The sequence below is a fragment of the Micromonas pusilla genome, assembly GCF_000151265.4.
Source record: "Micromonas pusilla CCMP1545 genomic scaffold MICPUCscaffold_14, whole genome shotgun sequence".
Classification (NCBI taxonomy): domain Eukaryota; kingdom Viridiplantae; phylum Chlorophyta; class Mamiellophyceae; order Mamiellales; family Mamiellaceae; genus Micromonas; species Micromonas pusilla.
The window spans coordinates 867,725-877,836 of record NW_003315895.1 but is presented as its reverse complement, the minus strand read 5'-3'; the positions used below and the strand labels follow the sequence as shown (position 1 = coordinate 877,836).

General features: G+C 67.8%; 4 protein-coding genes across 4 annotated transcripts in view; 2 read left to right on the top strand and 2 right to left on the bottom strand.

Annotated features, from left to right (window-relative positions):
* MICPUCDRAFT_48898 (uncharacterized protein) overlaps positions 1 to 2,443 on the top strand; it is a gene marked incomplete at its 5' end in the record, with an annotated part of 4,420 nt that extends 1,977 nt beyond the window's left edge. Inside the window, one exon of the mRNA XM_003063501.1 lies at positions 7 to 2,443. Within this exon, the coding sequence (XP_003063547.1) occupies positions 7 to 2,369 (2,363 nt within the window). The 3' untranslated portion in view covers positions 2,370 to 2,443. The remainder of the gene's footprint in view (positions 1 to 6) is intronic.
* MICPUCDRAFT_48897 (uncharacterized protein) lies at positions 2,400 to 4,698 on the bottom strand (the record flags this gene model as incomplete). The annotated part of the gene is made up of 3 exons (XM_003063308.1): positions 2,400 to 2,759; positions 2,936 to 3,529; positions 3,692 to 4,698. The coding sequence occupies 3 exons, from the start codon at positions 4,696 to 4,698 to the stop codon at positions 2,510 to 2,512; spliced, it is 1,851 nt and encodes a 616-aa protein (XP_003063354.1). The 3' UTR covers positions 2,400 to 2,509.
* Positions 4,699 to 4,827: 129 nt separating this feature from the next.
* Positions 4,828 to 8,093, bottom strand: MICPUCDRAFT_48896 (uncharacterized protein; the record flags this gene model as incomplete). Its single annotated transcript, XM_003063307.1, has 3 exons — positions 4,828 to 6,735; positions 6,894 to 7,849; positions 8,037 to 8,093. The coding sequence occupies 3 exons, from the start codon at positions 8,091 to 8,093 to the stop codon at positions 4,947 to 4,949; spliced, it is 2,802 nt and encodes a 933-aa protein (XP_003063353.1). The 3' UTR covers positions 4,828 to 4,946.
* Positions 8,094 to 9,093: 1,000 nt separating this feature from the next.
* MICPUCDRAFT_48895 (uncharacterized protein) overlaps positions 9,094 to 10,112 on the top strand; it is a 2,110-nt gene continuing 1,091 nt past the window's right edge. Inside the window, exons 1-2 of the mRNA XM_003063500.1 lie at positions 9,094 to 9,114; positions 9,328 to 9,996. Coding sequence (XP_003063546.1) covers positions 9,412 to 9,996 — 585 coding nt within the window. The 5' untranslated portion in view covers positions 9,094 to 9,114; positions 9,328 to 9,411. The remainder of the gene's footprint in view (positions 9,115 to 9,327; positions 9,997 to 10,112) is intronic.

Sequence of the window (10,112 nt, the reverse complement as noted above, 5' to 3'; positions counted from 1 at the left end):
ATTTAGTGAACGTCGCGTGGGCGTTCGCGAAGACGGGGCACGGCGTCGGCGACGACGGCGATCGCGCGTCGTTCGCGGCGATATCGGAAGCGCTGCTCGCGCTGCCAGGTGGGACGTTCGACGCGCTGACCGCGCCGCAGCTCGCGAACGTGGCCTGGGCGTTCGCCAAGGCGAACGACGCCGGCGGCGGGTCGACGCGCGGCGGCCCCTCTTCCTCTTCCATCTCCTCCATCTCATCCCCCTTCGCGTCTCTGTTCGCCGCGCTCGCGAGATCCGCGGCGTCTCGAGCGAACGACTTCAGCGCGCAGGAGCTCACGGACGTCGCGTGGGCGTTCGCGAACGCGGGGTGCGTCGACGGTCGGTTGTTCGCCGCGTTCGCGCGACGCGCGGAGACTCTCGCGGACGACTTCGACGACGAGGAGCTGGACAACGCGGAGTGGGCGTTCGCGCGCGCGGGGCAGCACGGGATCGCGAAGAAGCTGAAGAGGCTGAAAGCCGGGAAGAAGAAGAATGGCGGCGGCGGCGGCGGCGGCGGCGCGGACGACGACGACGACGACGACGGCGACGACGACGACGAACGAGAGAAGTCGAAGAAGAAACGATCGAAACGATCGGAGATTGAAAAGTGCGGCGTGATCGTCGTCGCCGGCGGCGGCATCGGCGGCGCCGCGGTCGCGGTCGCGCTTCAACGCGAGGGCTTCAAAGTGCTCGTCCTCGAGGGCGACGCGTCGTTCGACGCTCGGAAGCAAGGGTACGGGCTCACGATCCAGCGCCTCGACGCGATCGGGTCGTTGGGAATCGACGTGTCGTCCGACGACGCGCCGTCGACGTCGCACTACGCGTTCGACGCGAGCGGCGGCGTCTTGAACTTCTACGGCGAAGCCTTCGCGGCGAGCGCCGGCAAGGGTTGTCGTCGTCGCAAGGAGCGCGAGAACAGCGGGCGGTTCGTGCACATCCCGCGGCAGCGGCTGCGCGAGCGCATCCTGGCCGCGGTCGCCCCCGGCACGGTGCGGTGGGGGTGCAAGCTCGAGAGCTTCAAAGAGTGGAGCGAGAAGAAGATCGCCAGACGCGGCGGCGTCGGCGGCGTGTCCGTGACGACGTCCGACGGCGCCGCGATCGACGCGTCGCTTCTGATCGGCTCGGACGGCATACACTCCGTCGTTCGAAAGCACCTGCGGTTGCCGAACGACCGGTTAAACTACGTCGGTTTAATCGTCGTGCTCGGCATCGTGCGCGACGACGCGATGTGCGTGACGCTCGCGAAGCGACGCGTGTTCGAAACCGTGGACGGCTCGACGCGGATCTACGCGATGCCGTTCACGACGAACAGCACGATGTGGCAGCTGTCGTTTCCGATGAGCGAACAGCGCGCGAAAGCGCTGTCGCGCGACCCTACCGCGTTGAAGCGGACGATCGCGGCGCGGTGCGAGGCGTGGCACGATCCGATTCCGGCGATGCTCGCGCGTACCTCCGTCGACGACATGTCAGGGTATCCCGTGTACGACCGCGACGTGTTGGATCCGATCGCGCTTCGACCGCCGAGCGACGAGCGCGCGATGCGACGCCGCGTGACGATCATCGGCGACGCCGCGCACCCGATGACGCCGTTCAAGGCGCAGGGCGCGAACCAAGCCATCTCGGACGCGGCGCTGTTGGCGGAGTGTCTGGCTTGCGCCGTCGGCGACCACGGGCACGCGCTCGGCGTCGAGCGCGCGCTTCCGATCTTCGAGAAGAAGATGCTGCGGCGCTCCGCGAGGGCGGTTATCGCGAGCAGGGAGAAGGCGAGGGAGATGCACAGCAAGCTCGCGCTCGGGGAGGCGCGGAAGTCGCAGCGGGAGAGCGACGTGGACGTGGGGAAGGTGGTGCGCGCGTTGAGAAGGAAAAACGTCGGCGCGGCGACGGCGGCGACGGATCCGAGGGGGTTGGACGCCGTCGTCGCGGAGGTCGTCGCGGGTGTCGTCGCGGGCGGGGATGATGTAGAAGAAAAAGGAGAAGAAGAAGAAGAAGACGCCGGCGCCTCGGCGGCGCCTCCCGGGAAGAAGCGGAAGAAGCGAAATCACCCGGTCGCCGCCGCGGAGCCCGGCGGAGGAGAGCGAACGCGGTGCTGGGCGCGTTTTGAAGACGACTGGCACAAGTGCGTCGTCGTGCGGCGCGACGCGACGAGCGCGGTCGTGGAGTGGAAGGGCGGGAAGCGACTGGCGGTGCCTCTGAGCGACGTCCGCGACCGCGTGTGGGCGTTCTACGACGACGACTGGAGGAAGTCCACGGTGGTGAAGATTAAGAAAAAAACAGGCGCGCGTGTCATCGAGCTCCCGGGCGGGGAGAAAAAGTCCATCCCCGCGGAGCGCGTGAAGCCCATGCTCGCGTGAGCGAGCGAGCGCGTCGCGTGCTAGTAGACGCGGTTAAGTCGGAGTTAGTATCGCAATAGAAGCTAGACTACAGTAGAGAACCCGCGCGTCGTCGTCGTCGTCGTCGCGCGACGCCTCGCCGCTCGCGCCGCCGCTCGCTCTCAGTCCGGGTGATGTTGTTGCCCGGCCGCCGCCTGCGTCGCCGCCGCCAACTGCGCGTGTAATCCGTGCGCGTGGTGCAACGTCGTCGTCATCGGTCCACGCGGGGTCGCGACGGAGGTGATCATCCGCAACATATTGTTCAGCGCGGCCTCCTTCCCGAGCCCCCTCCGAAGCTTCTTACTCTCCGCCTTTCGAAGCTTATACCCTTCCGGGTCAACCGCGCGCAAGCTCTCCTGCACGTGCATGAGCCTGTGATGAGGGCCGTTCAGTACGAAGAAAGCGACGAACGTCGGGGTGGGGTGAGTTGAAAGGCGTCAGTCGGAGTTGAAAGGCATCGAGGTGTGTCCTGTGTCGGGATTGAAAGCGAGGGTAAAGGATCGTACAGGGACCGGCGCGAATAAACGACCGTAAGAAGATGTACGCGCCTCACGCTGGACGCGAAGACGTGCTCCTGGCGGCACTCCGGGCACGCGTCTCGCTTCTCCCCCCCCTCGCGCGCGCTCCCCCTCCCGTCCTCGCCGCTCGTCGTCGCCTCGTTCTCGATCTCGACGCCCACCTGGTTCGCGTTCCGTCGCAAGTCTTTGAACGACGCGCCGGGGGCGAGGACGCCCGCGGATTGCAGCAGACAGTCGCGGCAGAACACGTGCCCGCAGGCTAACCCGACGGGCTTGTACAGCACGTCGAGGCACACGCCGCACGTCAGGTTCTCGTTCTGCGCGGTGGTCGAGGAGAAGGTTGGCGTCGCGGGCGCGGACGACGTCGGCGTCGGGCTCTCCGAGCGCGGCGCGTCCTCCGAGCTCGTCAAATGTTTCCACCGCGGCCCTTCCTCGCCGCCCTCGAGCAACCCGGCGACGACGCGTAGCTCCATGATGAGCGGCGAGTACAACATCTGGTAGTGCGAGTCGCTCCAGTACTTCAGAAGCCTCTCGCGGCCTCTCGTGGATCGGTTCGTCTTGTCCCACTTCTTCAGAATCTTCCTCAGCGCCGTGGCGTTGAGCTCGATCCAGAGCAGGCACTCTCTGTGTCGGGGTGGAGTTGAAAGGCGTCTGTTGGAGTTGAAAGGCGTCGAGGGCGGGTATCGAAACCGTGGTGTAGGCGGAGAGATGCGCCGGGAAAAGTCCTTAAGGATCGGCGTTCACCACGCGAACGCGGTCGTATGGGGACCAGTGTATAGAACGCGCCTCGCCTCCGTCTCGACGTCGACGTCGACGCCGCACAGATCCGGCGCGCTCCCGGACCCGCCGACGTCGTCCCAGTCGTCCCAGTCGTCCCAGTCGTCGCTCAGCTCGCGCTCCGGAGAGCTACTCGCGCCGGCGGCGTCCGCGAGCGAGCCTCTGGAGCCGTGCGGCGAGGTCCCACCAGAGGCGCTGCCGTCGCTCCGCCGCCGCTCGCGCGCCGCCGACGCCGACGCAGCCGCCGCCGCCTTCTCCCTCTTCTTCGCCGCCGCCTTCTCCCGCTTCGACCGCGACATCATCATCCCGGCGCCGCCCTCCGCGGAAGGCGAGCATGACAGCGCCCTGCGCAGCCACGATCGAGAAGACGTGTGTTTGTGTTGGTGGAGCGGCGCGGACGCGAGGATGCGAGACACCCACGCGAAGTACGCGCGGGCGGTGGCTTTCATGGAGCGATCGAGCTCGCGGAAAAACGCGGTGGCGCAAATCTCGCAGTAGTGCATCGGGGCGGCGGCGTCCTTGTCGGGGGAGTCGTCGTCGTCGTCGTCGTCGTCGTCGTCGTCCATCTCGTCGTCGTCGTCCATCTCGTTCTTCGGCGGGGGGTCATCGGCGGACGCGGGCGTGGAGCGCGGCGGCGTCGTCGTCGCGTCGGCGTTTGAATCATCGCCGGACGCCTCCGCTCGACGCCGCGTCTCCTCCGCTCGCCCCTCGCTGGAGCACTCGGACTCGTCGTCGCCGTCGTCGTCCTTCTCCGGGGCATCGCCTCCGCATCGGCACTTCCTGAGCTTCTTCAGCTTACTGCGAGGACGAGAACGGGCGGGGACGTCAGCGGGGAGCGGCGGCGTCGCCGTCGGCGACGGAGAAAAAGCGCGTCGTCGTTTGGTTGCCTCCCTCATCGTCAGATCCGATGAACGCGATGAAGGCGGGGAAACGCACGCGTAGTTCAGCCACGGTATCTTCTCCCCTATCGCCCCCGCGGCGGTGATCTTATCCTCGAGCTGCTTCCCGAACTTCATGTCGAGGAGGAGCCCAGGGCGTCCGCGAAGCCCCCCGGGGCGCGTCGAAGTGAGTGGTGCCGATATTTTTTATTCCTTCGAAAGAACGGCTCGCGCGCGGCTCGGAAAACGGTCGGATGCTGTCTCGTGTAATTAATTAATAATCCCGTCGACGGCGACGATCTATCATACGACCCAACAGCGCGAAGGAAAGGAAGGAAGGACGCTCTCTCGCCGCCCGCCCGCCCGCCGACTCGTCATCTAATTAATCATCGTCGCCGCCCCCCGCGCTCGATCGCGGCGCCGACGACGCGCATCGCGCGAATCACCTCCTCCGCGTCGCCGCCGCCGCCGCGGCTTCTCGACTCGTACGCGTCGAGCGTCCCCTTCACCCCCGCCCACACGTCGCCGTCGCAATGCGCGTCCATCCAGACGCTGTACTGCGCCGGCGCGAGCCCCGCGCGCTCGTACGGCGCCTGTAACATCCGCGGCGCGTGCGAGTAGAGGTGCAGGAGCAGCGGCGCGGGCGGGACGTTTTCGACGATTTCGACGTTTTCGACGGCGCGCGTCGGGGTGGAAAACAGCAGCGGCTTGAACGCGCGCAGCGCTTTGTACGACGCGCCCGCAGCCTCCGCGGGGCACAGGTGCGCGCTCACCGCGTGCTCGAGCTCCGCAAGGTCTTTCGTGAGGCGCAGCTTGCCGTTCTCGCCGATCGCTCGGACGAGAGACGCGTGCCGGAGAAAGAAATCGAGGCACCGCGTCGCGAGCGCCGTCGCCGAAACCGTCGACGGCGACGGACGACGATCGGGGTCACCGCACGGATTCGCCCCACCCACCGCCGCCGCGCAACCGACGGATTTGCCCTTCGCGGTGCCTAAACCCCCCTTCAGGTGCTCCCGCCGCAAGTGCGCGAGAAGGTCGCACAGCTCGCGCATGTACGTCGAGCACGCTTCCCCCGGTGGCGCCCCCCCAGCCCAATCTTCGTCGTGAAGCCGCGCGATCGCGTCTTCGCACCGCGCCGTCGCCGCTCGCATCACCGGCGCGGTCGCCTCGATCGCGCAGCGCGCCACCTCCTCGAGCGCGTCCGATAACGCGCGTCGACTCGCGGCCGTGGGCAACATCGGGACGAGCCCCGCGAGCGCGTCGTGGACGTCCTCGAGCGTGGACGCGATGGCCGCGTTTGTCTTTTGCGACGCCGTCGCCGGCGCGTCCGACGAAAAGGACCGCGCGTCCGCGGCGGCGACGACGGCGAGCTCGGCTTTCGTCGCCATGAGCTTCAACGCCTTGCCGACGCATTGAACCACCTTGTCCAGCAACGCCGGCCGCGCGCCGCCGCCGACGGCGTCGATCTCTTGACGGATGCGAAGCATAAACCGCCGGACGTCCTCGGACGCGCGCGATGTCCCCGCCGTCGCGCCCGCGCCGGCGAAGTCGCCGCGCACGATGCCGTGCAGCGACTGCAACGTCGAAGGCGAGAGCAGCGCGTTCACGGGCTCGGACAGGCGCTGGAACACCCTGGCGACGTACGCGGCCGCGACCGCGTCGCCGGCTCGCGCGAACGTCTCTCTGTCGGAGCCGTCGCGGCGCGTCGCGGGGGGGACGCCGCTGATCGTCGAACCCGTCGAGCCGCCGCCGCCGCCGCCGCCGCCTGTTCTGTGATCCGTCTCCTTCAGCAACCCGTCGTGAAGCGCGTCGAGCAGGTCCATCAACCGCGGATACCCGCTCAACAGCGCGTCCTTCGCGAACCCCACGGTCGCGAAACTCCTCTGAATCGCCTCCCCCGCGCCCTTCGCGAACGCCGCGACGAACGCCTCGCACGGCGTCGGCGCGCCGATCTCGTCGAGAAACAACGCGTGCGTCATCGGGTCCCGCTTCTTCGCCACGACGCGCTGCACGTGCCACGCGGCCATCCCGCACTCGTGCGCGCGCTCGAGAAACGCGTCCGCGAGTCGCTGCCAGAACGCCTCCGTCCAGCGGTGCTCGTGACCGGCGGGGGGGTGCACGCCTCTGCCGCCGCGGCGGTCGCCGCCGCCGCCGCCCATCTTCCGCGCGAGCGCTCTGAGGGTCGAGGGTCCATCGTTCAAAGCGACGAACGTCGGGGTGGAGTTCACGGGTGCGTCAGAAGCGGAGTTAAAAGGCGTGCCGGGCGGGGATTGAAAGCAAAGCGAGGGGTGGTGGGCGGAGAGACACGCCGGGAAGTAAAGTCCTTAAGAAACGGCGCGCAACGCGCGAACGCGGTCGTATGGGAACCAGTGCGAATCAGAACGCGCCTCGGGTCCAACGCGTCCTTCACCGCGTCCACGGCGCGCATCACGAGCAGCGACACCTCCGCGTCCGTCGCCTCCTTGAGCTCGTCCAGGTTGTACATCACCTGCAGCGCCGCGCCGACTTCGGCCTGCGACGTCGCGTCGACGCCGCGTCGAAGCGCCGCCGCCGCGCGCGCGCGGACGTCGGCGCGAACCTCTCTGAGCCACCCGGCGTCGCGGTCGAGGACGTCGAGGCCGACGAGCGACACCTCCGTCGCCGCGGTCGTCGACGCCGATCCCGATCCCCCGCCGCGCGGCGTTTCGGGTCCCGCCGAAGTGGTGCCGGCGGGATCCGAACCGTCGCCGCCCCCGCCCGCCGAGCGCGCCCGGCCGATGACGTCCTCCGCGTCGGACAAGAGCTTCGCCGCCTTGGCGAGGTCGCCCGCGTTCACGGGCGCGTCCTTCTCCGACGGTTCAGATCCCTCGGTCGTCGCGACGGTTCGAGTCGCCCCGCTGACCTTCCAGGTAACGCACGCCTTGAGACGGTTCACGAGCTTGAGCGCGCGCGCCGCGCGGTGCAGCGCGTCCGCGGCGCTCGTCGCGTTCTCGAGCGTCGTCGTCTTCTTCGTGACGATATCGTGCGGGTCCGCGATCTCGCCGCGCACGCGCGCCACCGCGTCTCGCAGCGCGTGGACGCCGCCGCGGACGACGTCGAGGACCTTCTCCGTCTCCGCGATCCCCTCCAGCGACCCCATGAGCTCGTCGTAGTGGGCGTGCACTTCGTCCTCGAGCGCGGCGTCGAGCGCGGCGATCCCGCGCGAGAGGTCCGCGTTCGTCTCCTCGAACGCGCCCTTCGCGAGGACGTCGGACGCGTACGCGATGCCGTCGAAGTCCGGGCGGAGGAACGGCGCGAGCCGCTCGTCCGTCTGCGGCGAGGAGGAGGTGGAGGAGGAGGAGAAGTCGGCGAGGTGGCGCGATGATGGATGGTGGATGGATGGATGGGTGATGGCGCGGCGCGAGCGACGACGAAGAGATCATCATCGATCGAAGCACACGAAGGGCGGTCAGCGCGCGAGCGAAGGATCGATCGATTCGCGACGCGCGACGACGGACCTGGAACGCGAGCAGCGGGTCCGCGCGAGGCGCCGCGTCCGGGAGCGGGGTCGCCATGACGCGCGGGTCGGGTCGCGCGCGCGGCGACGTCTGACCGAGGCGTCGTCGTTCGGATTCGTTCGAGTCGGCTTTCTCCTGTCGTCTGTCCGGTCGGTCGCAACGCAACGTGCCCCAAAACGGGTTAATATAATAATCAGTCGGTCCCCCGCGCGCGGCCGACCACACGACGCCGCCCCGCCGCGCGTCGTCGTCGTCGTCGTCGCCATGGCGGCCGCGGAGGAGCGCGACATCGACGAGCTCGAGCTCCTCACGAAGCTCAACTCGACGAACCCGGCGGACAGGATCGAAGCGAGGCGGCAGGTGCGAGCGCGTCGTCGCGTCGTCGTCGAATCCCATCCCATCCCATCCAATTCCGTCGCGCCCTCTTCTTCGCGGCGCGCGTCCCCTAGTATCACACTGGTTCCCATACGACCGCGTTCGCGTGGTGAACGCCGATCCTTAAGGACTTTCGCCCCCTCCCCCCATCCCTTCGCCCCGCCCGTCGATACGTCAGCGCATCGCCGCTCGCCTCCGCGCCCAGCGCGAGGAAGAGCTCGGCGTGAGCTCGAAGAAGAAGGACGCGCCCGCGCCGGAGCTCACCGAGACGCAGAAGGAGATCCTCGCGTCGAAGCGCCGCGTCGGCGCGGTCGTCGCGCGAGGCCTCGACGCCGTCGCGTCCGTCCGCGTCGAGGACGACGGCCGCGAGCGCTCGCGACGCGTCGCGGAGGACGCGCGGAGGAGCGAGCTGCGAGGGAAGCTCGTGGACGAGGCGGAGCGCAGCGCGGCGCTGGAGCGAGACGTCGTCGATCGATGGGCGACGCTCGGCGCGTCGTCGAACGCGCCGTTGGAGTTGCACGACGCGATCGAGTCGCAAAAGGCGCGGTGCGACGCCGTCGTCGCGTCGAAGGACGCGCTGATCGCGGAGCTCGAGGAGGAGCTCAAGACGAAGGACGACGACTACGTCAAGTCGCTGAAGCAGAACGAGGCGGACGTGACCGAGCTGCTGCGGCGGATGGCGGAGCAGTTTCGAACGCTTCAGGCGCGTTCTGATTCATTCGCACCGGTTCCCGTACGACCCCGTCCGCGCGGTGAACGCCGATCCTTAAGGACTTCTTTACTTCCCGGCGCGCGCGTCTCTCCGCCCACCACGCCTCGGTTTCAATCCCGAAAGGAAGACGCACCTCGACGCCTTTCAACTCCATCTGACGCCTTTGAACTCCGTATGGATCGACCCTCCCTCGACCCTCGTCAGACGCGGTGCGCGGCGGAGCTGGAACGCGCCGAGGTTGTCTTTCTGGAACAACGCGCCGAACTCCTCGAGAAGAACAAGGCGGACATGGACTCGCTGTTCGAGCGGAGAAATATCCTGGAGCAGAACTTCATGGAGCACAGCGTCGCGACGGCGTTCAAGTACGGCGACGAGCTCGAGAAGTGCCGCGCAGCGGATGCCGCGGAGTACAACGTGCTCAAGATTCGGCTGGAGACGGATGTGCAAAATCTGCAACAGCACCTCGAGGCGATGCGCGCGACGTACCAGCTCAACACGGAGAAGCTGGAGTACAACTACAGGGTGCTCGTCGAGAGGGACCACGAGAACCAGAGCACGATCGGGCAGCAGCGAGGGAAGATACGGAAGCGACGCGAGAGCCTCATCAAGCTCAAGGAGAAGTACGCCGAGTTTGACAAAAAGTACCAAGCCGAAAACGCCAAGCTCGCCGCGGACTACCGCAGGGTCACCGAGCAGTTCAAAGAGCTCCAGGTCAAGTGCCGCCACTTCGAGATCACCGACCGTAGAAAGTACGAGCAGGTGTGGGCGATGAACGAGGCGCAGGTGGCGGGCAAAGTCCGCAGAGCGCTCGCGGCGGATAAGACGATCCACGAGCAGCAGCTCGGCATGGTCTGGCACGCGCCGTCCGACGACGTGTTCAAATCGCCCGAGGAGCTCGCGCTGGCGGCGGCGAAGAAGAAGCTCGAGGCGGCCGCGTCGGCGGCGGCGGCGGAGCGCGCGGCGCGAGGGGAGGGGGAGGAGGAAGAGGA